General features: G+C 41.2%; 2 protein-coding genes across 14 annotated transcripts in view; one reads left to right on the plus strand and one right to left on the minus strand.

Annotated features, from left to right (window-relative positions):
* KCNJ16 (potassium inwardly rectifying channel subfamily J member 16) overlaps window positions 1–11,410 on the plus strand; it is a 56,369-nt gene extending 44,959 nt beyond the window's left edge. For 2 of the 4 annotated variants that reach the window (XM_041724228.1, XM_041724227.1), the window contains 2 exons: window positions 7,102–7,242; window positions 7,749–11,410. In XM_041724228.1, the coding sequence (XP_041580162.1) occupies window positions 7,837–9,096 (1,260 nt within the window). In that variant the 5' untranslated portion in view covers window positions 7,102–7,242; window positions 7,749–7,836 and the 3' untranslated portion in view covers window positions 9,097–11,410. Of the gene's footprint in view, window positions 1–5,016; window positions 5,992–7,101; window positions 7,243–7,748 lie in introns of those variants that run through there. The other 2 variants (XM_041724229.1, XM_041724226.1) reach the window with 2 other exon arrangements.
* Window positions 1–26,543, minus strand: part of LOC121472802 (formin-like protein 18) — a 166,041-nt gene that overhangs the window by 125,706 nt on the left and 13,792 nt on the right. The window contains exons 2-3 of one of the 10 annotated variants that reach the window (XR_005983004.1): window positions 15,898–16,021; window positions 13,364–13,819 (exon numbers count right to left, since the gene is read on the minus strand). The exons of 5 other annotated variants lie outside the window; for them this stretch is intronic. Coding sequence is in view for 2 of the 5 variants with exons in the window: in XM_041724231.1 (XP_041580165.1) it covers window positions 15,954–16,021 (68 nt within the window). In the remaining 3 variants the exon portion in view is untranslated. Of the gene's footprint in view, window positions 1–13,363; window positions 16,022–24,662; window positions 24,929–26,543 lie in introns of those variants that run through there. 4 more of the 10 variants (XR_005983007.1, XM_041724236.1, XM_041724231.1 and 1 more) reach the window with 4 other exon arrangements.

Raw genomic sequence — 26,543 nt, forward strand, 5'->3', positions numbered from 1 at the left:
GCCTTTGCAAATGCTGTTCCTCTGCCCGGGAAACTTCTTCTCTTTCTTCTTGTTTGATTAACCTGTATTCATTTTTCAGACTGTAGCTCAGACACCCGTCTCTCCCAGGATAGACAAAGACCCAGGACGAATAAGCTATTACAAAAGGAGTGGAGACATAGGTATTCAAGTTAAGGGTTAAACAGAGACTGTAAATACAGACAGCTTCCAAGATGCTAGCCATCGTGCTCCTTTATATTATGCCATTAGTTCCTTCGAAAATGTTTTGAGACAGTCAGCCATTGTCCCTGTGTTTTAAATAAATGAAAAGAAGCTGAAAGATATTTATTTGTAAGATGCAGCAGATCCATGCGTAGAATCCAAGTCTTTGATCCCCATACTTTTGTCCTTTAACAACGCTAACGTAGGACCATAATATGGAGCTTGGATGGGACCCATGGTCGCAGGAGAAGGGTTATTTACATTCCAGTCAGAGCTATCGCTCTAGATGAGTGACAAGAAATGAGAAGGCTGTTATGTAGACCAGGTAAAACCGGGTTTTTACCTGATCAGAAAAGCCTGATTTCAGTGATTAAATGCAGATGAGTTCCCGTAATGAGAGGCTTTGGTGAGAACTGGGCCCTTAACACTAGCTTAGAACAAAAGGTGCAGCAGCCAGACTACACCTGTACATAGCAAGAGCCTTAACAACGAGATAGAGACTGGGTCTCAAACAAACAAAATAGGGCAGAGAACAAGGCCTGAGCTGAGAACATTTTTACCAAAGGCCACAGGCAGGAGCAGTGAAGAGCATGCTCTCACTTGGATGTCAAGTCCTTCACCAAATGCTCTCCAATCACCCTGGTCAAAATGCGCCCTCCCTCCTTGCTCTCCTTGCTCTGGCCATTCTCCAACTTACTGCTTCTTTTTGCCAGCCCTCAAATGCACATTCCACGGAGGTGGGACTCTTACTCTTTCCTAAAAGTGGGTGAGTCTGGCAGAGAAGAGGAGCTCAATTTTTCGAAAAATGAAAAAAGACAAAACAAGAATGAAAAGAGTCAGCAACAAATTCTCATTGGAGAGGTTTAGAGATCACTGGGGAACCTTCCACATCAAAAGGAAATTGAACTGTCATCTTTTTTTTTTTTTTAAGATTTTATTTGTGTATTCACAAGAGACCCAGAGAGAGAGGCAGAGACATAGCCAGAGGGAGAAGCAGGCTCCCTGCAGGGAAGCCCAATGGAGGACTTGATCCTAGGACCCCAGGATCACAACCTGAGCCAAAGGCAGATGCTCAACCACTGAGCCACCCAGGCGTCCCTGAACTGTGGTCTCTAAAAGGACATAAGATCTCATGATAGCCAGCTTCTGCGACCAACCCAGATACAGTGCAAAGTAAATTCTGAACAACTCAGGCTGGCGTCCAACCAAGACAGGGATGGGCTGATTATCACGATAAGAACAAGAGAAGCCTTCAGAACCCTCTTTGTAAAACGTGCCCACACCACTTAAGACAAAGAATAAGTATGATAACCACCCTGTGAATTTCTTTAACCCATTAGCTTTGCCAAACTCGTCGGGCTTGTTTCCTTTAGCTTGGATGCTCAGAAGAAATAGCAATACAATTTTTTTTTTAAGAAATACATTTTTAAAAATGAGTTGAAAGCATGTATGTGCATATATATGGGAGTGGGAGTATGTGTGTGTGTTGGGGGAGTAGGGGTGTGCAAGTGTGTGTGTCAAGGAGAAGGAATAGGGTATTTCCCATTTGGTGACACTTGTGAAAAGGAACCCAAAATGGTCTGGTCCCTGGAGCTTTGGGAAGCTAGTGGAAAGACAGGATTGGCCCAGGTGGCTTAGTGGTAGGAATCAGTGGTGCCATCCCCGAACTTGAATAGAAATATCTACTGGGAGCCACATTGTTGACACTTCTGGCATGCAAGTGGAAAGCTCTTTGGCAAGGTTCAAGCAGGTGCTCTGATATTTTACAGAGGGGGAAACTGAGCCCTCATAGGATTCAGATTCATGCAACAATTACCGAATAATTATGACGAGCTTGGCACAGCGAAAGACGCTTCCCATTCCTTATCTCACTCAGACGCGCAGTTACCCAGTAGCATAGGTGTTCTTATCCCTGTATCATGCATGAGGACGCTGAGGTTCAGAGAAAAGTCGTGTTCCTAAGCCACTCAGGACGTTGGAGACAGACCTGGAATTGGAGTCGGCCTCCCAATTCATGATTTCTCTGCAACACCAAAACAAAAAAGCAAAGCAAAACAAAACAAAACAAAACAAAAAACCATTTTATTTCAGACTACTGTTTATTAAGGCAATTTGTTTTTAAGGCAGGCTAATTTGGAATTATTCTGGTATGATCTTGATATCCAGAAAGTGGGGAAACATAATCCCAGACTCTGAATTTTTCCTACTTCTTTATAAAACACAGCATCATTTGGGATGCTGCAGGATTTATGATTAGGATATAGATATTACTTAAGAAAAAAATGGGCTAGAAAGAGGCTCTCCAGATAAAGTTACTAGCAATGTTGTAATGCCAGATCTCTGCTTCTCCCTCCCAGCTCTGGATTCCATTCAGTTGTTTGCACATAGCCTAGTAGAGAGCCTTTTTTCCTACCACAAACTGGCACAAAACTATTTTTTTTAATTAGGGAGAGAGAAAGAGGAGGGGCAGGGGGGAGAAAGAGAGAGAGAAAAAAAATCTTAAGCAGGGTCCACACCCACCTTGGAGCCCAAAGTGGGGCTCAATCTCACAACCCTGAGGCCATGACCTGAGCCGAAATCAAGAGTCAGACACTTAACCCACTAAGCCACCCAGGCGCCCAGCACAAAACATTTCTTAAATTGATCCAGGAGAAATTGTAGAGTTCTATCAGAAAAGAGGTAAAGTCCTTTGTCACCAAGAAGTTGGACCAGGGTTGGAGGCTAGGGTCAGGCAGGAAAAGATAATGGAGAAGTCAAGGGCTGCAACTCCACTGGAGACCTGCTCTGGGGATGATAGCAGCTGAGAAGAAACACGAGAACACCATAGAATGTCGACAAAGGAGAAACTGTTTGCAATTCGAGAGACAGGGACTCTTTGGGGAAGTCTGGGCAGTATCTAGTGGTTTCTGAGTGAAGCAGGTGTTCAGTGGTTGAATGAAGGGCTCCACCTAACTGTGCCTGAATGTCTTATGAGGATTCCAGACAAGACACAGCTCAGCCATAATTCCAAGGCAACAAGTTGTGGGACAGAGTTCAAGCAAAGTAACCTAACTTGTTTGGGTTCTGTCCTGTCCCATTGACACCCCTCTTTCTTTCGTCCATAGCAACCAGGGCCCACCCACGAGTGTCTTCTGACTGCACCTTCCCTCACAGCCTGCCTGCCCCCCGCTGCTCTGGCCCCTCCACACACCATTGAGCTGCAGCCAAGCCAGTGCTCAAAGACAATGACCTGCACACAGAATCTAGGCCATCCTTTCTACTCTCTGCCTCGTCAGCTCTCATGTGTCTACTAAAATTTATCTCATCTAACAGTCACCAGGAAAGTAACTTGATTTCCAGTGACTTCCTGTAAATCATGTACATGCTAAAGCAGGTACTTGTTAATATCACAGGCCACAGGCATTAATCCTTGAATTGCGCCAAAGATATTCAGAGCGTTATTTGTGGTGTGTCCCAAATTATACAAAGACAATTTGTATTACTCTTAATGGATTTATATTAAGCAGATACTGGAGACAGGATCGAATTTTACCTTTAAAGTGACATGGGATTATGAAGTTGTAACCATTCTGTTGTCCCTTCAACACACTAATGAAATGTTTAAGTTTGAAGAACTGTCTTTTTTTTTTTTTTTTAAGAACTAACTGTCTACAAGAGTAAATAGCCGAGTTTGAGAGGATAAAGCAAAATGACAGAGGGATCACTTCAGGATGGGAGAGTCTGGGCAGCCCGGGTGGCTCAGCAGTTTAGTGCCTGCCTTGGGCCCAGGGCATGATCCTGGAGGCCCGGGATCAAGTCCCACATCGGGCTCCCTGCATGGAGCCTGCTTCTCCCTCTGCCTGTGTCTCTGCCTCTCTCTCTCTGTCTCTCATGAATAAATAAAGTCTTTAAAAAAAAAAAAAAGGATGGGGGAGTCTGACTGAGGCACTTCTATGTACTGAGAAATGGGGACAGATATGCGGGATGCTCACTGGTTTTGCTGAGCTTATTCCGCGTCCCATGTGCAGCCCATGTGCATAGCCCATTCGAAATACTCTAAATCAGTAAAGGTTTCTCCTTGAATTCATGCAACGATCTACAACCCTGAGTACTAAAAGCAGGAAAGCAGGTCTCACTAGTGAAAGTGGATTAGACAGCTTTTTTTTTTTCTTAAATGTCTAAACTTAATACAACGAGTAAGGTCTGAGAAGAGTCACTGTCAGGGTCCAGTTTGCTGATCCCTCTAACTTGCTCTCTTTGGGCCGTATCTGTGGGGCCGTACATTGTAGTGACTTTGATGGCATCCTCAGGAAACGACCCACCATCCTGACCCTGCCTTGCCTCTCACTCTTGCCACATCTATATCGGAACTCCATGTCATGATGAAGAAATTGCAGCCTTTTTTCTGTCTTTGTCATTAGTTAACCACCTGGCAAAACAGTTTGAAACTGGTACAGAAGAGGGACTGCAGATTCAACATTTCCTTGGGCACATGATATTCTACAATCTTGTCAGTGCAGTGCTCAAATTCCCATTTTTAATAAAAGAGGGAATTTTACTGCTAACGAAATAGCCACCATCAGTTTCTGGAGAGCAAGGAGAGCAACATGCACAAAAAATATATATATAGAAGTAGAAACATTGCAAATGTTTTCTCATAAGGGAATGGACGATGACAAGGTGATTATGAAGCACGGAGGCACTTTGAAAACCCGGTTTTAATCCTAAGAAACACCAATGTTACACACAGAATGTCCAGTCAGCCAGCAAGGCTCATCCTCCATTATTTAATGGCAAAAAAGGGGAAAAGTGCTCAGATTAACACAACGCACGTAACAAGAGGTTAATAAAAATTTTGTCTAATCATTTTGGCAAAAGAGCCTCTGTCACATGATTTGCTCATTGAGTAATAATCTGAGATGTGGTTAAGACTCAATATGACTAGTTTGGTTACAATCTGGCATTTAGCTTAAAAAATATCATCTTTTGGAAAATTTATCATTTACATGGTTGGAGAACGAAAGAATGGATAAAGTGTATGCACCTGAACAGAATCTGAAGGCTTATTGATGAATTGAAATTGAATGACAGGCATAAATAGAAACGGATCATCAATTCAACATGATGGCCTGTGGTGGGGACACAGGGCCTGGTGGGGTTCGGGCAGGATTCTCACAGCCGTGACTTGTATCCCTGAAACTATAACACTATTCAGAAATGAACTTTCCACATTCTCAAATGTGCTCACTTACAGCTTGCATTAGTTGAAAATTCATTCTCCAATTAGCCTACTGGGGAAGGTGGTTTTTCGTTTTTGTTTTTTTTTTTAAATGGCTTGTTTACAAAAAAAACCTTAAAAAAAAATAAAATAAAATGGCTTGTTTATAACAGTTGTTGGCACTGCTGGAATTCACACCACGTGCCATTTCAAATAAAAACCTTTCTTTTTTCTTTTGGCAGCAGAAAAGAGCAGAGTCACACAGTAGCTCTTGATTTATGAACCATGCTTTCTTATCCTCAGGCTCCCAGTCTGTGCCGTTCCCTTTAAGGAACCAGGCTGGAAGCTTTTAACAAGGGAACAATTCTCTCTCTAAATCTACTTTTTAATTTGAAATCCTCTGGGCCTTGGATTAATAATCGGTCCCATTCTCATGCCTCCAGCGATCAGGTGAGAGAATGAAGACCCAGAGACCTCGAGCAGCTTCTTGTGCTTTGTCAAGTGTTGTTCGATGACAAATCAGACAGGGACCTCCAAGAAATGGTATATGTCGTGGGCAAAAGTTGTGGGAACATTTTACATTCAGTGTTCCGGTAAGCATTTTGTCAGCCCTGGGTCACGTCCTGAAATTATACAACCGTCCCCCTACCCCCCCCCCCCAAAACCCGGTTGAGGATGAAGGAGGGGATGGAACTGCTCAAAGCAGACCTGGAGGATGAGCCAGCAGAGAGGCCGGGTGGGCGTATGGATGGACAGAGAGAAACTCCTACATGCCTTACAGGATTTTTTGGCTGAAAGCAGAGTTCATCCTTGCAGTGGTCCACCAAACAAAGTGTTTATTGTCAAGTGGGCCTGATCCCTGGAGAAGAAGAAAAATGATTCCTATTTGACTGGAAGGAAATTAACTCTTTCTTCCCTTTTTCGGGGAAGGTGTTGGATAAGTGCTTTGTGATTGATTTCCTCGGGCCAGTTTCAGGGGAGGTGGGTCTCAATGTCAGCAACCGTATTTATTCTCACTGCAGTGTCTATGCAGCCGTGGCTGGATTCTCTAATGGGAAGTCTTTTTTTCTCCCCCTCGTCCCCTCTTCCTCCATCTAGCACAGGCAGGTTCTGTGGAAAGCATATTCTAAAAATGATCAAAGCATTTTAAATTGGGCTGCAATGAGTTGTTTTTTATTTTTTGGGTTTTTTTTGTTTGTTTGTTTGTTTGTTTGTTGCATAGAAGTACCTAAGGACCACTTTTAACATCGAATATTGAAAACTTACTTTCAGACTTGAGCTGGGAAAAACCACTGGCCTATTCCCTGGATGATAAAAAGCAATAAGAACTCTATGTTCTACCTTGATCTTTTAAAGATTGAATTTGGAGAGGGGAAAAAATGATTTTGCCTACGGATGACTGTGAAAGCATCAGGGATACGCTGCAGAGCTGGAGAGAAGGGTCCAATTGTAGTATGCTCCCTTTAAGAGGGAAACAAGATTAGAACTTTGGCAAATTTTCGGCTTCTATTCAGAGGGAAAGAGAAGAGATGGCAGTGTCCAAAAAAAAAAAAAAGAAAGAAAGAAAGAAAGAAAAAGGATGCATGTCATGAGACAAAAGCAAAAGCAATCTTATACCTTATTGAAAGCTTACCTGGGCGTGGTTTTAACTCCTCTGGGGTTAAGAACATTTTTTTTTTTTTTTTTCCCTCTTAAAACTAAAGGAGCTAGGGGAAAGGACTTGAATCTGAAATAGTGTCGCAGTCGGTTCTGCTCTGTCCTGGGAAGTACAACAGGAAGAGAAACCTCCAGGGAAGAGAGAGAGGCATCAGGCGCCGAAGGGGAGGGTCTGCGACAACCAGGATGTAAGTTAACAAGTAGCATGAAGGTAGCGACGCTTCGTAGAATCCTTGTTAGAAAAACCTTCTGACTTCAACAGTTAGAAGCCTTATTACCCACCTAGACAAATATCTGAATTCTGTTTTGCCGTTTTACGTTATAGATTGCTTTGTGTTCTAGGAGCCCTCATGCCAGAAGAGTCTATAAAAATACGACTTTTGTTTATGTCAGGTCAGAAAAGGTAGTGAGGCTCCATTTAGGATAATCATAGTGTTTACCCAAGCCTTTTGCATATATAAAAATGTTATTTCCTCTAATTGCATATTTTGCTCCTATAATGACTGAGTTGAATTCTAAACTGAAATGAGTAATCAATACTGAATGTCTCTGTCGTTCAAATGAGGTCTTCGCCATTTCAGATGGCATGAAATTGCTTCAAATTTGGCAAATTGCTCTAAGGATGGAAATCAAAAGCGAAAGCTGAAGCCTATTTAATTTTCTTTTCTTTTCTTTTTTTTTTTCTTTTTTCCAGGTTTTAACTGAAAACTTAAAGCAACAAATAGTGACAGAACTATTACTATTGCAAAATCCACCTGGGTGCCTGGAGGCCAGAGGAAAGAATGAGCTATTACGGCAGCAGCTATCCGATCGTGAATGTGGACCCCAAATACCCGGGCTACCCCCCAGAGCACATCATAGCGGAGAAGAGAAGAGCCAGGAGACGTCTGCTCCACAAAGATGGTAGCTGCAATGTGTACTTCAAGCACATTTTTGGAGAATGGGGGAGCTACGTGGTGGACATTTTCACTACTCTTGTAGACACCAAGTGGCGCCATATGTTTGTGATTTTCTCTTTATCTTATATTCTCTCCTGGTTGATATTTGGCTCTATCTTTTGGCTAATTGCCTTTCATCATGGTGATCTGTTAAATGATCCGGACATCACGCCTTGTGTTGACAATGTCCATTCCTTCACGGGGGCGTTCTTATTCTCCCTTGAGACCCAGACCACCATAGGTTATGGTTACCGCTGTGTCACCGAAGAATGCTCCATGGCAGTGCTCATGGTGATCCTTCAGTCCATCCTGAGCTGCATCATAAACACCTTCATCATTGGAGCTGCCTTGGCTAAAATGGCAACTGCTCGAAAGAGAGCCCAAACCATTCGGTTTAGCTATTTTGCACTCATAGGCATGAGAGATGGGAAGCTTTGCCTCATGTGGCGCATTGGTGATTTCCGACCCAACCATGTGGTGGAAGGCACAGTGAGAGCCCAACTTCTCCGCTACACAGAAGACAGTGAAGGGCGGATGACAATGGCATTTAAGGACCTCAAGTTGGTCAATGACCAGATCATCCTTGTCACACCAGTAACTATCGTTCATGAGATTGACCACGAGAGCCCTCTGTATGCCCTTGACCGAAAAGCAGTGGCCAAAGACAACTTTGAGATTTTGGTGACATTCATCTATACTGGTGATTCCACGGGGACTTCCCACCAGTCCAGAAGTTCCTATGTTCCCCGAGAAATTCTCTGGGGCCATAGGTTTAATGACGTCCTGGAAGTTAAGAGAAAGTATTACAAAGTGAACTGCTTACAGTTTGAGGGGAGCGTTGAAGTTTATGCTCCCTTTTGCAGTGCCAAGCAACTGGACTGGAAAGACCAGCAGCTCCACAACGTGGAAAAAGCCCCCCCAGTCCGAGGATCTGACACATCGGACACCACGGTCAGAAGAAGGTCGTTCAGTGCGGTTGCCATTGTCAGCAGTTGTGAAAACCCTGAGGAGACCCCCACGTCTGCCACGGATGAGTGTAAGGAAGCCCCTTATCAGAAAGCTGTCTTGACTTTAAATAGAATCTCCGTTGAATCCCAAATGTAGTTCAAGTTGTGATGACAGGGGCTACCACTCCATCATGTTACCCTTCACCCTAAGGGAAGTAGTCATAAAAGTCATTCCTTTTAAGGAATGTTACAGCTATGTTCGATGGTGACAAAGGATAAGAAGAACAGGTGAAATCTGGTAAAATTTTTAAAGATTATCTAAAAATTACATAGTATCCAATTGTTTAAGCTTTTTTTTTTTTTTTTTTTTTTTTTGCCAGCAAATTTTGTATTAAGGATGCTATTAAGAGCCCAAGTAATTTGAATTTCATCTCTTTTTATTATATCACACACTTGGATCTCCAATTGGAAGCGTCATATGCAGTAACAGAGAATAAAGGTAGGATACTGGAATACGTAAAAATAGGAAGACAGGCCGCCAGCATGGTTAACGGATTTTTAAATGTATCAACGCTGAGGGTAGCGTCCTAGAAAAACATCATGTCATCTAACCAAGATATGCCAGATAGGCATCCAGCAGATTGTAACATTGAGATATTTAACTGAAGTCACCTGGCAGGTTCGATGTTTGCCCCTCACGGTGTCTTGGTATCAGCAGAAAAAGGCCGTGGCTGTAAAAAGTGGACACCTGCTACTTGCGCAGGTAATGATGGATGAGTGCTAGAAGTTGTGATGTTTTGTTTAGTTTTTTCCTGAGCCGAAAGGCAGAAGAAAAGTTGACATTATTCAGAATAATATTTCTCTCCTAAATGCCCTGGTTGACTGCAGCAGATGGCTTTCTAGGGAAGAGCAGAAATAAGGCAACAATGACATTTCTAATTTCTCCGGCAAGGGGGCTTCCTATATGCCCACCTCCCATCTTTTCCAAAGACAACACGAAGAAATAGGATCACAGAGATAGAATGAGGGAATAGATGGCAGTGGTAAACATTCTCAGACCATTGGAGAGAAAACCTGTGCTGTGTCCTGAAAGATGGCAGCTGTTGCTGGCTATATTTTTGTTTTTTATTTTTTATTTTTTATTTTTTATTGAGGAGGGGAGAGTAATGAGGGAAACAGCAAAGGGAAGGCATTTATTTGTGCCCAGAAGCAGTTGTGTATGTTTCCTGTCTTGGTCACTTTACAAGACATCAATGACTTGAATTCTAGATTTTAAGAAACTCTCCCATTGACCTTGGAACAATCATTCAAATGGCAGATTCTGTGAAATATAGTTAAGGGGATTCTCATGCACATTTGTTAAACGGATAAGCTAAGTGTTATGGAATTGCTTGAGTTTTAGGGGATATATTTGTATGTTCTATTTCTGTGTTAAAAGATGTTAATCGTGATGACTTTAAGCCAGATCCCCTATGAGTAAAGGCACTTTAAGCTTTATAAATTGAACAGTTATTAGCTTCATTCAGAATTATATGTTTCCTTACTTTTTAGTTTCATTCAGAATTATATGTTTCTATACCCATTTTTTTTTTACATTGTTGCTGAGCTGGCAATAAGTATACACCGCAGTTTTTCCTTTGTTTATTTTATTTAAATATATGTACATACAAATCGTTTTTTGCTGTTTCTGGAAAGGCTCCCCCCACCCCTCTCCATTTAAATGAAAGCACACAAGCAAATTGAACTGAATCATAGAGTCTGCGATTACCAAAGTAGAATATGTAGGTACGTGAAGGGTTTTTCTTTTTTCTTCTTTCTTTTCTTTTTTCCATCCTCCCTCCCTTCCCCCCTCCCTTTCTCTCTTTTTTTCTTTTGACTATGAGCAACGAAGTTACTTTTTAAAAAATGCATGTGTGCAAATCTTTTATTCCTGTCGTTTTATGGGTAAGAGATTTGTTCAGGTCCCAGGCTGTAAAACTGTCCCGAAGCTTAATGTCAGAGATCTAAAGAATGCGTTTATTTTATTTTCCTGTCTTGCTTCAGAAATGTAAAACCCATTTTTAAAATTACACATGCGTTGTAGATTTGGATTCTGTAACAGCAATTACTCAGCTAAATTAGAGTACCACGGTCTACCAAGTAGAAATCCGCCACCAGTACAACAGACCTTCATGCCTTTCCCCTGACTTTCTAAGTTTGTTTCACACACATCTAGGTTCATTTGACTTTGCTTTGCTTCCTGGACTCTGCTAATCCATAATTCTGGTTTTGTTAGTATCAGAATAGAAGCGTCAATATCCAATAAAGACATTTCACTGTGCTATGTGCTTCCACCATCAAATCCTCTGACCCGGAGTAGAATGTAAAACCCGAGTTCCCACGTAACACGTAACTCTGATTTTCTGTTTAGATTTATAACACACTTTGACACCTCGATGAGTTATTGATAATAAAGATCTTAAAGTGATGCAGAGATTGTGTGCATTGGCCTCTATCTCAGATTAGCGTAAGCCGTCGATGTGGTCAGCATTGGGTACAGGGCAGCAAAAAATGAGACTGCTGCCTCACAGGATTAGAACGTAGGCAGAATTACAAAGCATTTTTATGAGTCTTTAGCAGCTTGCAGAACAGCTATATCTGAATTAACAGTTGTGTTTCTGTGAGCTCTGCAAGAAGCCTCCACACAACACGGCATTTCTGGTTTCGAACGCTCTGTCCATGATGAGAAGTAGGTCGAGTATTTATTTTCTTATGGCAGCTATTTCCCTCTCTGTAGATGAAATTATTCAGTGGACTTAATTAGGTAGGGAAACACATTGTGGCATCAAGGTATTCTCTTCTGTGTGCTCCGCCTGTGACTGGGCCCTCAAAGAGCACCAGGAGAGAGAAGGAAATGCTTCCACTAGTTCATCAAGCACTCTTGGGTGCTTTGCACACACACACACAGAGTCCCCACAGCAAAACAGTAGGGTGGATGCTTTTAATTTCCATATCATCGAATATCTCGTGCTTTGCATCATCCTAAATAACCGATTCCCAATTGGGACAATGATGTGCAAGACCAAAATAAATAAATAAATAAATAAATAAATAAATAAATAAATAACAATGAAGCTTCTCAGGTAGGGGTGGCAGGTGGGGTGGGGGGACACTTTAGTGGCATGGGTCTAGCCCACGAGATGACAACAGAGCTCTCTGGCTGTGACCTTTAAGAAAGCTCTCTCCCTGGGTCTGAGTCAGCTGGCATACGCCCCTTGACTCCCTGCATCCAACCTTCCTCCCTAGATCTCAAACTCTCTGTAGCTGCAAGTCCTGCAACCATCCAGAGAGAGAAGGAATCAAGGACACCCCTTACAAGGGACGTCAGAGAAGTAGGAAAAAGGACAGCCCTGGATGGCCTATCTCCGGACTTCTTCTGCATGAGTGAAAATAAATGATTTGTCAACTGAACAGCACGCGGGAAACACAGTCCAGTAAGGAAACAGGGATGTGCTGATGAGTCCAGCTCGTACTTGTACTTGACATTTGATGGAGTGGGTCTCTGTGGAAAGCACATATTTTCTGGGGACTTGAGGAAATGCCACAGTTTTGTAAAACAAACACAAGAGACTTACTTTGGGCCTGGAAATCCCTGTGAGGCACTGTGGCTGAGTGACCTTGATAAGAAAAATGGACCAGGACTGCTGTGGGGCTGCCTTGTATCTCCTTCCTCCCCCTCTCCTGGAATCACATCAATAGGACTTTCACTAGGACGAGCGGCTGAAACCCATGGAGACTCAGACTCAGGCAAGCCTGCACTGCCCAGCTTGGGAAAAAAGCAAAACTCTGCTAATACTCAGCTCAGATCCCCAGGGAGACCAAACTGCATCAATTTATTCAAGTGGACTCTAAAGACACCAAGAAATCTAGATCCTTGCTTTAGATATTTGTATTGAACTACTTCTGAGTTGGCCAGGATACGTGTGAAGTCCATTCTCTGGGCCTAAATAATGAGGCACTAAATTCTACTGGGTTTAAATTATTCTGTGAGTTCCATCCATGACAAACACTGATTCTTCTGTTTTGAGTGTTCTGTAAGCATGTGTATAAGCCCTTCTGTTTGTTTTCTGTTTTTGTTTTTGTTTTTATTTTATTTGTTGTTGTTTTTATTTTTTAAGGTAAGCGTCACCTGTGGACTCCCAGAAACCACCCCTATACACCCTTGGTACCTATAAATCACAGAGCCCTCCCTCAATTCTAAATTTGGCGTGGCCTCCCTGTCTCTCTCACTTTCATTTTTAAATAAGCAGTGTGACCTACATTCTGAAAAAAAAAAAAAAAAAAAAAAAAAAAAAAAAAAAAACTTTGGGCACCACATACAGAATGCGAGGAGGGATGATGACACACACACACAAAACAGACAGGGAGGTGCTTGGCAAATTCTCGGCAGAAGTTCTCTGGGATATGAGGTCTTTGCAAATGAAAGCTGGTAACTGAGACTCCGTTCAGATGAATCTGTGGGCAAGAGAGAGCAAGCAAGGCCTCCATTTTCCTGAAAAGGCAAAATCCAAGTGTTGCCTGGAACTATCATTGGTCTGTCTTGCTTTGGAGCTTTTCTTGAGTGGAAAAAAAAAAAAAAACCCTTAGGATCAGCAGAATCGTAAGTTCTTGCATAGAGCCTACTTTTCTAAAACAACTTAACACAATCCTCCTATGACTGTGTGGCTGGGTTATGACATCTGGCTGAGGGCAAGCAGCATCCGTCCCATCAGGTCATCCCTGTGTTCCTTTCCCTGGGAGCGGCCACGCCTGTGGTTTGGGATCTTTTGTACAGAGTCAGGATATTTAAGTAGACATGGCTGGACGCTCTGAAGTTCAATAGATTCTTAGTTGCTGAATACCTAGCAAGGGGGAAAAAAAAATCTTTAAATAAACTACTGCCTTTTGCTGTTTGGTCTCATTGATTTATGCTATTTTATAAATACCGCAAAGTAAAAGAATACTCTATCTAGAGGCTATCTGTCATCCCAAGAAAAAAGCAGCTGGACTGAGATGAAGGGTCCTCTAAATTAAAAAGGCAACTTGATCTGGCCCTTGATGCAAACTTTGGAGCCTCTGCAGGCTGCAGAGAAACAGGTTAATCACTTAAACTTTTCAGCAAGCCCAGTGGATGAAAACCCAAACAGACGAAGTCTTGCTAAGTTACACGGCCAAGGGACACTTTGTCTCTATGCTATCATTTGCCACCAGGGCCTATAAAACATCCTTAATCACTATCTAAGTAACTTAAACTTGAGACAGAAAGAGCCCCAAGAGGTTTCGACCCTGTGAAAACTCCTTTACAGAAAGTTATCACAAGTTCCACATCAAATACTTCAGTCACATGCACTGTGGGTAAAGGCTCTTTGTTTGAATTAGAAGCACACATTGGAGATCGATTATTTATTCTGGGACTTGATGATCCCATCTGATACCAGCTTGCGTGGGGAAGGGAGGCCAGCAGCAGGGGACAGGTTAAGGACAGAGCTAGCCTCTGCCAGCTGCCAGTTCCAGAACCAAAGACTTTGCGGACATCAGAGAGGTAGGTATCAGTTCATTTAACTCAGATTCTATTTTACGTATGAGGAAACCTCCAACATTTCAAAATTTTTATTGATTTCATTTTTTTTTTTTAAAGATTTTATTTATTCATGAGAGACACAGAGGGAGAGAGGCAGAGATGTAGGCAGAGGGAGAAGGAGCCTCCCTGCGGGGAGCCTGATGCGGGACTTGATCCCAGGGCCCCCGGATCACGACCTGAGCCAAAGGCAGATGCTCAACCACTGAGCCACCTGGGCATGGGAAATCTCCAACTTTTGAGAGGTTACGTGCCCACAGAGACACAGCCGTGGAGAGGAGGCCAAGGAAGAAAACCTAACTGTGGATGCCCAGGGCTCTTTTGAGCAGGCGATGAGCACTTCTGACCCTGTTTTCATTCTGTTGTCATGAGATGGGAAAAGCGATCATTTCAAGGCCCTTTGTCAAAGAGAAGCCCATTCATTATTCTCTAGAAGTGCTTCTTCTGAACTGAACTGTTAATTGGTCATTGATTATTTAGACTGGAGAGTGAGCAAGGGAAAAAAAAAAATGTGGGAAACAGCACAGTAAGAGCCACGATGAGTGAAAATAATCTTCTCCAAGATGCAAACAAAAATGATTGTATTAAAAAAGGCTTCCCCCCCCCCCAACCCCGCCTTTTCAGGGCAATGCTAATGCACAGTGGGGCATACCCCTGGGCACTAATCCGCTGTCACCAGTGTCACCAGGCCTTTTGCCTTGGAAGCAAGAACATTTAGTTTGCTAGCAGGGTGTTGTTTAGAGAATAAACACAATGTGGAGTGGGATCCTTCATCCACTAAATGGACACTGTGGTTTTTGAGGCAGGACCTACAAGGAAAGGGGGTTACCCTGAGAGAGTTTCATAGATCTGGGGTGACAGCAGTTGCTCATCTTACCAACTGTGCTACTTGGAGCAACCTTAGTAGCATTTTTTATTCTTTTTTTTTTCTTGGAATTTATTCATTTGAAAGAGAGAGAGAGCACGAGCAGGGGGGGGGGAGAAGGAGAAGCAGACTCCCCACCGAGCAGGGAGCCTGACATGGGCCTCAATCCCAGGACCCTGAGATCATGACCTGAGCCAAAGGCAGATGCTTAATGGCCTGAGCCACCCAGGTGCCCCACATTTCTGATTCTCAGTTCCCCTTCCCTAGAGTGTTTCTTGCCACATTCAGCTGTCATGAAGAGTGCAGGCTTAAGAACCAGACTGCCTCGGTTTAGGCAAAATTTCCACTATTTTCTTGCTGTGTGACTGTGGGCAATTTACCTCAGCTCTCTGGGCCCCAGTTTTCTCAGCTATGGAGCCAGGAAAACAAGAGAACCCACCTCCCTGTTGCTGCAAGGATTAAGTGCACTAACATTTGTAAAATGCTCACAACAGTACCTGGCACATCACGAGTGCTAATAAAGTGCAGGCTGCCTTGGTCAGCGGCAAACTCTTCATCTCTTACAGTGTTTTGTCGATGAATTCACATTCCTTGGCACTTGATGTTGACTTAAGCCCCCTCCTTCCCCCCAAAAAAAGAAGAAAAAAGAAACAAAAGAAATTAAAAGGAACATTTGGTAGAAGGGATGGAAGTTCTTCCCAACCAAATGTAAACGATTTGTGTACTATTTTGCCCCAACCACTTTGGATTATGTAAACCACACTTCCTCTCCATTGTGTGAGGCATTCAGGATTCGGTAAAATGGTGTTTTGAGAATAAAAATACAGCTCTACTCCTATACACAGAAGGCTTCGTGAGTAGTATCAAACCAAGGAAAAAATCAGACTGCAGATCATACAGGAGGCTCTCCTGTGGAAACTGCCAACTGGGCTTTTTTTTTTTAATTTTTTAAAATTTTTTTTTTCCCAACTGGGCTTTGCATGCAAGCAGCTTTAGAAAGTATTGAACCAAAAAAAAAAAAAAAAAAAGAAAAGAAGAGAAAAGAAAAAAGAAACTATTGAACCACTCTATGTCATAATATCATGCATTGTGTTCAAACTTCTCAACTTGTTCCAGCAAATTAAAGGGCTTCTGGGAGTAGCAGGCTCATTATCCAAAAATGACCCATCCCAACCCAGTCGAGCTGTCACTAACTGAACCTGGAAACCCTGGTTGGCCTAAGATGCGTGGGCCCCGTGGGTCTGCAGAGCACCCGGAAGACTGGGAACCACCTTCATGTGCCAGAAGAGAAGTGTGTCAAACTCATCTGGGATGAAGGAAAAATGATCCTTTTTCTCTAATGAACGACGGACGGTAGTAGGATGATTGCGGACTTGAAATCAGACAGGAGTAGGTTCAAATTCCAGCCGTGCCCCTTGCAGGCCATGTGAACAAGGCAATTTTCTAGTCGTCACTGAGTTCGATCCTGCATGAGTATAAATGCAGATAACAGTCTCTATCTTGAGGGCCAACCATGAAGTGTGTACCAGGATGCTCACAGGCACACACACGCATGTACCTACATATGTATGTATTTTAAGGCATATACCTATCAGGTACATGGGATCTGCTCAATAAAACTAATATTCCCTGTTTTCCTTCAAAAAATCAGTAATAGTAGATCCTTCTTTCCTTCCTTCCTTCCTTCCTTCCTTCCTTCCTTCCTTCCTTCCTCCCTCCCTCCCTCCCTCCCTCTTTCTTTCTTTCTTTCTTTCTTTCTTTCTTTCTTTCTTTCTTTCTTTCTTTCTTTCTTTCTTTTTCTTTCTTTTTTCTTTCGTTTTCCAGAGACAGGGAGTGGAGAGGGGTATATATATATAGAGAGAATCTTAAGCAGGCTCCACACCTAGCATGGAGCCTGATGTGAGGCTCGATCTCACGACCTTGAGATGGTGACCTGAGCAGAAATCAAGAGTTGGAAGTTGAACCCACTGAGCCACCCAGGCACTCCAATGGTAGCATTTTTCAAAGAGATTTGAAAACAAAAACATTAGCAGCTGTGGGATAATCATGTATTATCACAGTTTTTTTTTTTTTTTTTTTCTAATTAGCCAGGTTTTCATCTTGGTGTCTAAAGTCAACTTTCTAGACGTATTCTTTTCCTGCTCCCAGGAGTACTTGATTTTAATGCCAGCCCTGCCACAAATTAGCTGTGCCGTTTCAGGGAATTACTCAACCTCCCTGGTCCACTGTTTCTGAGCATTATGGCAGGGATGTTGCTTTATGTTACTCCATGATTCCTTGTAACCTCAAAATGTGATGATTTTCTGTTCCTCTACTTCTCACCCTGATTCTTTTTTATTTCTTGTTGGCTTTTTATGCTTTTTTTTTTTTTTATTAGTGTACCTAATTCACTGCAGTCTTCCCTATTCTCATGATAACTGTACTAACTGAATTTTATAAGAAAGGTCTATTTCATGTTATTTTCTGTTTCTTTAAAATTCTTATTTTGGTAGGGGCAGAAGAAGAGGGAGAGAGAGAATCTCAAGTGGGCTCCATGCTGGGCATGGAGCCCGACTCTGGGCTTGATCTCACAACCCTGAGATCGTGACCTGAGCCGAAATCAAGAGTCAGACACTTAACAGACTGGGCCACCCAGGCTCCCCAATAAAATTCTTCTTTAATGTGTAACTGTAATGTGCCTTTTTTTTACTTACTGTGATAATATATGGTCAATTCAGCTACGATAATATTTGTTGAACTTAGTTCTCAGGTCTGATATTACTTTTTCTGAAATAGGATCTAATGTAAATAGCAAAATTTGAGGAATTTAAAAATGATACAAGTCTGATTGTTTTTTAAAAAAAGATAAAATATTACTTCATATTTACAATGGCAGGAAGCAAATAGTGACATGAAAAATGTGGTAACTAAAGTAGAGCATCAGAATTCTCATGAGGGCCACCTAAATTTATGACGAACTCACAAAGGGCATCAAATATGCTACTAAAATTTGTGAAATGCCAGAACACTTGATCTATGGAAGCTGAGGAAAAAATTTTCAGTGAAGGATGCTACTAACCCTTTGTATTACTACTAAGAGTTGCTTCTTCAGATCGGTGATTTACGTAGTGAAAAACTAAACAACTGTATCTGGTCGGCCTGTGTTATGTTCCCAGTTGGGCAAAAGTGGCCGCTCTTTTTTATCCTCCCAATAACTATAACTGTCTATGATTTGCACCTTGTTTCCTATACACTAGTGGTCTGTGATTACCCCAACCATGAGAAGAGATGGTCTATTCTTAGTATCAAACAATCATAAAATTAAGTGGGCGGCACATTGGAATCTCCTGGGTGTTCTTCCCAATATCATGTCTGGTGTAGGACCAGAGAAAGCACAAATTCCAAATAATAAACCTGAATTTTGTATTTTTATATTACAGATTAATTTTAAAATAGTCACAGAATGACTAAAACTAAATTGAGAACGTCATATACATCAAACAATATAAAATTTGGTTTATCCTTCTCCAGACATGTAACTTATTATTTAAGTCATTACTCTTTGCCTTAAAATTTTGGATAATTATTAAACGAAGGATCTACACACCTACTTGTCCTCCCTGGATTTGGGGGTTGGGAAAAAGCAAAATATTGATGATTTTGCAGGCAGATGGAGGATGATAAAAAAAATAAATAAAAGCACTTTATCTTTTCACCGAAGGCTAAGATGATATGTTGGTCTTCTGAAATATCGTACTGATAATAAGACACAGTATTAATAATAACAATTATGTAAAAGCCTCTGGTAATTGCAATTCTATTAGGATGTTGAATATTCTTGGTCACCATTGTGCCACCTTGTGGTCACAAGAGAACACATGTTTTTTTCCATGAAGTAAATCGATTTTTTATTCTCTCCCCCCTACTATGGGAGGATATTTGGAAGAATAAGTTGGGAAGCACATTGCCAACAAGGACCGTAAATAAAATATAATGGGCACCACTCACATTAGAAACTAGCATACACTGAAAAGCAACGAATGGTATTGGTCTAGGTATGGATTCCATGTACTAGATTTTCCCTCTGCTACCTCAATGTGAATTATATATTTAGAGGATGAGGGGTCAGTTAAGCATCTGCCTTTGGCTCAGGTCATAATCCCCAGGGTCCGGGGGATTGAGCCCTCCGTGGGGTTCCTTGCTCAGTGGGGAGCCTAGTTCTCCCTCTCCTTCTGTTCCTCCCTAGTTCACTCACTGGCCTGCTCTCTCTCTTTTGGTCTCTCTCACCTGTGCTCTATCTCTCTCTAATGAATAAATAAAATCTTTAGAAAAAAGAAGATGGGGGGGCGCCTGGGTGCCTCAGTGGTTGAGCAGACATCTGCCTTTGGCTCAAGGCGTGATCCCGAAGTTGCCCTAGGGGTGGAGTCCCCCATCAGGTTCCCCACAGGGAGCATGCTTCTCCCTCTGCCTATGTCTCTGCCTCTCTCTGTGTGTCTCTCATGAATAAATGAGTAAAATCTTTTTTTTTTTTTTAATGAAGTTGAAGTTCATGTAGGTTGCCATTCTTGATTTGCAAACATAGACATGGAAATCTGGATCATGACCATTGAGAATCTAATTATTAATCCAGCAATCTCTTTATAGTAAAAGAAAGCAGTCAAAATTTAGGTATCAATCACCAATACTAGATTAGAATAACCACTTTAATGCATATATAGGAACAGTTTAAAAAATACAATTTTTATAGTGAGTAAAGATTTGCTTTGTAAATATATTACAACTTCGTAAGTTTTACGCTTTTCAAAGAATTGTGATATTTGTTTAAATGATTTTTTTTTTTTTTTTTTTTTTGATTTCTAAATCCCACTAGGTAGGCCAGCATCCAGATGTGAAGAACAGAGAAAGACAGGATTGGCCACCATCCCACAGAGTACTTGTCTACTAGGGACGAAATAATATATTTTGTACCAAATTCAGAAATGTAACGGCCACTGATTTATATTCTCATTGCTTGTTTGATCAAGGCTACAGCTTTTATCAAGGATGAAACTATTAGAAAAAAATGAAGTTCCAAAAATCTCTCATTATAAGTAGTGGGTGTGTAGAGAATGAGAGAGAGAGAGAGAGAAAGAGAGAGACAGAGACAGAACCAGTTTAACAAATTCTCACAGATGCATTACTGGGCTAGCACATTGGTCTTCGTTTTCTCTTCATCTGACTCTTGGTCTCTTATATCTCTGTCTTCTTTTTACCTATCAATTTCCTATTTCAATCTCTGATTCTAATTCTCTGTATGGTAGTCTTTCCACACCTCTCTTTCTCTGTTACATTTTCTCATTTAATTTAGACTGAAATCCAGGTCTTCTGGCCTAGATTTGAGTCCCAGCTCTGTGGATTTCTAGTGGTGTGCCCTTGCACAAAGTACTCAAACTCTGCTTCCGTATCTGTTAAATAGGGGTAAAAGTACTTACCTCCCACAACTGTTGTGACAACTGAATGACTCATTGCATGCAAAAGCACGTAAGACCATACTTAGCACAGAGTACACGGCCAGTGCATGGTAGCCCATCTCTATTTTTATTGTCAGAAAAAAAAGTATCCATTCTTAATATTCAAATCCATGTCATCGTGTTCCAATACTGCCTCACTTAGAGGTATGATGTCACCGTAAATTAGAGATGTAGCTCACAGAATGCTAAAACAGAAATATCTCCCATGTACCTCTTCTCACAACTGTATCAATAAAATGCTAAATCAGGAAATGCCTCGCCTAGACTCATGCAGTTATTAAGTAGAAGACCCAAAATGATCCCTATCTTCTATTCATACATACTTACCCAGAGTTCATTGCAATGAACAATAATCCTCATTCTAAACCGTGGCTTTATTTTTTGACTCATTTTACTTTTTCCTTCTCTCCTTGCCTCTCTTTCTTTATTCCTTATCTATCTATCATTTTTAATCTATCCCCTAGCTATTATCACCCAGTTATTATCTATCTATCTATCTATCTATCTATCTATCTATCTATCATCTATCTATCATTTATCTACCATTACTTGTCTATCATCTATCATTATCTAGTATCTATCTTTCTATCTACCTACCTATCTAGTATCTATCTATTCATCTATCATCCATCTATTATTTGCCAGGGCTAGAATTAATACAGTCAGTGAGATAAAAATCTTCCATTGCAATACCTCATTTTTCTAACACTAATTCATGTATTCATATATTAACATCTACCTCATATCTGGTCACTCATAGATATTGTGAAGGTAAAATGAACTAAACAGAAAGAAAATGATCTTTCTAGGAACTTATAGGCTAGTAGGAGAGACAAAGGTAAAATGAACGAATGACAAACAAACCAAACATAATGTAATGCCAGGCACAGTAAATTGCTGTGAAAAAAAAAAAAAGTAAAGGAATATATTGTGCAGAGAGGGATGGGTGCCATTTTAGGTAGAGTAGTCAAAGAAGGCCTCTCAGTGGAGGTAACAATTGCCCAGAAATCTAGAAGAGAGAAAGTAAACCATGTGGCTATCTGGAGAAACAGAGTTCCAAGCCAGTGCAGAAGCCTTGAAGCAGAAACAAGTTTGAGATCTGGGGGAGAAGCAAAAACTTAAGAGTTCGGTTTTGACCACGATGCATCTCAAGTGCCTATTGGATGTACCCAAGCAGAGAAAACAGTAGGTAGGGCGTTGTGTATGTGGGTTTGGAGCTGGGGGAGGTCAGACCTGAGAATGGAAAGTTGGAAGCACTCTCCATAGATAGGTCTATAAAAGTACAGGCTTGCAAGTGGTCGCCCAGGGAACTGAGTGGGATTGCGGGGTGGGGGTGGGGGGCAGCAGGGAGGGGCAGTAGGAGAGGAGACAGTATGATCCAAGAGCCAGGGGCATTGCAGTATGGTGGGCTGAAGCTCATGAAGTCATTAAAGGGAGACAAGAAGAAGCTGCCTTGTGAGGGAGGAGAAAAGAGAGATGAGCGGTTACTTAGCCAAGTAAAAAAAGTGAGCAAATGATTGACTGTCAAATACTTCTTGGAGGTCAAATGGGAGGAAACAGAGTTGATGGGGGGGGGGGGGGGGGTGGTAAGAATGCCTGGGGGTGTGTGGCCAACTCAAGGGGATTCAATGGAGAATTTGGTTTGAGAAGACAGGAACGTCTTCTGAAACGTTTTGATAAAAAGGGGAGGAGATAAATGAAGTTAACAGCTGGAGAAAGGGATAGGGTCAAGGGAAGCTCCCCCCCCCCTTTTTTTAAATTTCCTTCTTTGTATTTTTCTTTCTTTTGTTAGTGGGAGGTAGTTCAGCATGTTTATGAGCAGATGGGAACGATCCCATAGAGAGGAAAAAATAGACAATGTAGGAGACAGGGGATAAATAAAGAAGAGGCCTTGAATAGATGAGAAGGGATGGCGCCCAGTCTACAAGTGGAGGGAGGGGGACACCCCAGCCCTAGCAGACACGGGAGGGAGGGCAGCATACCCAGGTGGGGATGACCATGTGGATGTGTGCAGGAACCTGAAGGGTGAAGAGGTATCCTTCTCTCCGCTGCCATTTCTCTCAGTGTGATGAGGAGCAAGGGAGTCAGCCAAGAATGAAGCATATGTTGGAGGTTTGGGTGGAGCTGGAAATGGCTCAGGACTCCTCTCAGAGCCCAGGAGTGTGAATGGACCAGGAAAATCTAATGGGGTTGTCAGGTGTTCCCAGTCCCTCGGAGGCCTGTGACCATGTTTAAAGTCACATCAGCCAGCGTGGCTCTGTTATAACATTTGCCATAAAACTGAATTTACCAAGAATTTACCAACTTTTTTAAAAAATCCAGATTAAAAAAAAATACACCCCAAAACCCTCTGTCCAACCTCAAAAACCCAGCTTTTGAAATGAGCACATCACATTTTTGCGAGTGGCACATGCACTCACACAGTTTAATCAAAGAGATAACTAAGTTTACCTGTCATGGAAACACGAATTGTGAAGATCTAGAAGGAAATGGCTGGATCACCATTTTGGTTCAGAAAGAACATCTGACCATGTAAATATACCGAAGAGGGAAAAAAAAAAAAAGCCTCTGACTCAACGTGCTAGCTCTCCCTCTCTCTGTGTTTGGTCCTAGATTACAACCAACTGTCGAAAGCAAATGTGTAAAGTGTGTTGGGACTCCATCCTGGCCCATGGGTCTGTATAGTATTTCACAAGCTTTTTAGGATGTGGTATTAAAGTGTAGTAAAAGAGGCTGTGTTGAGTACTCGAGCTGCAGAACCAGAGTCTGTTTGAAGCTGAGGTTTTTCTAGAGCTGCGGCCACCTGGCTACTATGCATTGGTGCTGGAGCTAAAGAGCAATCAACTGAGGGACACAGTTTTTAATCAAACATTTGTTTGTCTTCATGGTAGTTTGGCTTTTATTTTTTTCCATCCATGGGTTTGATTTTTTTCCCCCATGTATTGCGTATGATGTCAAAACTGGTCTTTCCAGTTAAAGTCAGCCCATCCCCTTGTATGTACCCTGGATTGCTATGAATGTCTTCTCCAATGAATCTTTTCCACAACCACTCTTTTTTTTTTTTTTTTTTTTGAGGAGGAGGAGGAGGAGGAGGGATTTGGTGCTGCCTTGGTTTGGGATATTGCTTGACAAGCTCTTATAACCAAGTCCTTTTAAACTTGATTTTTTATTTATTTTTTATTTTTTTTATAGAGGGGAGAGGTAGAGAGTGTGCATGCATATAGGGGACGGGGAGGGAGCAGGACAGAGAGAAAATCTTAAGCGGGCTCCACACTCAGCATGGAGCCCCGATGTGGGGCTCGATCTCATGACTCTGAGATCATAATCTGACCTGAAAACAAGAGTTGGAGGCTTTACTGACTAAGCCACCCAGGTGTCCCTAAATTTCATTTTTGAATTTACTTTTCATGCTTTTAAAATTTGCTATTACAGAGCATGTAGTTAAGTTATGCTAAAATCTAATAGGGTGAATTTCAATCATTCAATAGAAGATAAAAACTAGAGAAATGGATTTTTCATTGTAAATGTAAAGAAAGAGGGTGATGGATTCAAGTCCAACAATGGGCTTTTCAATGAACACATTAACTATTTGTAAAGCTATATTGGGCATATATCAGGGCATGCATTTTTGTATTGATCAATGAAAAATGTTCAATGTATACTCCTAAAGGTATTGAAAAAGAGGCATTTATGATGTAAACAAGACTCTGATGCATATTTTGTGGTTGTCATTGTAAATTCAACTGTAATATTTGGATGAGGGTTGTACTTACATTTAGCTTATATTAAAGTTGCTGTTTATTGGGTAGCTACAGTGGATTGGATTGGATTGGTTGACTATCATAACATATAAATAAGAGAGAGGGTAAAAGGGCAGTCCGGGTGGCTCAGCGATTTAGCGCCGCCTTCAGCCCAGGGCGTGATCCTGGGGGTCTGGGATCGAGTCCCACGTCGGGCTCCCTGAATGGAGCCTGCTTCTCCATCTGCCTGTGTCTCTGCCACTTTCTCTCTGTGTCTCTCATGCATAAATAAATCAAATCTTAAGGGGAAAAAAAAACAGGAAGAGGGTCAGAAAAACTTGTTAGAATGCTTATTTACAAGTAACTACTAAGGGAACACTCTTGAGAGCAACAAATGCACTATCTTCTTATTTTTTTGTATGTTTGCAATGATAGCTGCCATCTAATTAGCTTTTCCGGGAGACTATATGAAGGAAATCCATAATCCTGTAAGAACATTGTGTTGGAAATACAAAACATTATGGTTTTTAAACTCACAATTATTGGCTATGAAGAAAGAAAGGGCTGGTCTTTAGCTTAACATTCTCTGAACTGGAAACTATAATGATAATGATGACAAAATAGTAATAATAGTAACAGCACCTTTATATCAACAACCTTCAGAGATCAACAGATTAAAGTAACTACGCAAAAACAAACAGAAGAAATATATACTGATGTCATATTGAATGTCACAGGACTGAAACCACCCAGGCCAACGGAGAACTAAGGTAATAACTCATATTTAACTGTGTTTACATCTTAATCATTCAAATTAAATATGACTCTCAGAGGACTTACATTCATGCGGAAGTTTTAAAAAGAGATTATAACAATTTTATTTCTCATAGAGGAAGTTAAGAGGCCCAATAATATAAGGTAAAATTTCTGCCATTTTACTTTGGCCAAAGAGATCACAGAAAAATAACTTTGGACAGAATCGTAAGAAAAATGTTGTTCAACCCCCTCTTCCAAGTTCATACAATAAAAACAGGATAAAATAAGATTTTTTATCCATGGATTGATTTTTATCCATGGATTTTTGATGAATAATATTTAACCCCAAAGATCACTAACATTCCTTTTTAAAAAATAAAAAATAATTAAACTAAATATAAAGGATGTGAGGGAATCTTACAATGTTTGTTTGAGAGAATTAGCATCAGCATTACCATCTCACTAGAGTAGATTCTGAAAACTCAAAATTCCATCTGAAAACTCAAGATTCTGAAATCAGTGGGCTGGCTTTATTTCTTTTTGATGTTTGATGAATTTTCTTCCTACAATTTCTCAGGATATACAACAATTTATTAGTTTTTAAATCCCATGGGGATCATATTTGATTTTTCTCCCTGTTGCGTTTTTCTTTAATTGATTCCTAGAGGCTATTCTGAAATTTTTCTCCATGCAACATGTTGAATGGCTAATTGTTCTCTATGGAAGCACAGCTGTTACGCTACTATTTAATTGGGTTACGAAAAATTAATGTCAGGTGACAAACCTATCAGGCACAAGCTCACTGGAAATCACTACTTTTAAGGAAGATTTTCACATTAGAATCTGGTTTTCGGGTCAGTCTGTGGGTTTAGCATTTCATATTATTAACAGTGTGATGACAAACCAGAGACAGGAGAGTTAATGATAGGATGTGTTCCCGTCTCTCTCCCTTGTAAAGGAAATATTCAAAGACGCAGAAGGCCAAAGCTCTATTTATTTAATATTGAGCTTCTGATATTGCAATAAACAAACAAGGTAACTCTTACAAAATACGATTAAATGAGGCTTACAGTCGTGACTAGTTGTGTGTAGGGAGAAAAGACCAAACTCCTATTAATAATTATTAATTAATTTCTAAGAATTGCGTCCCAAAATACT

The sequence above is a fragment of the Vulpes lagopus genome, chromosome 12 (genome assembly GCF_018345385.1).
Source record: "Vulpes lagopus strain Blue_001 chromosome 12, ASM1834538v1, whole genome shotgun sequence".
Taxonomy (NCBI): Eukaryota; Metazoa; Chordata; class Mammalia; order Carnivora; family Canidae; genus Vulpes; species Vulpes lagopus.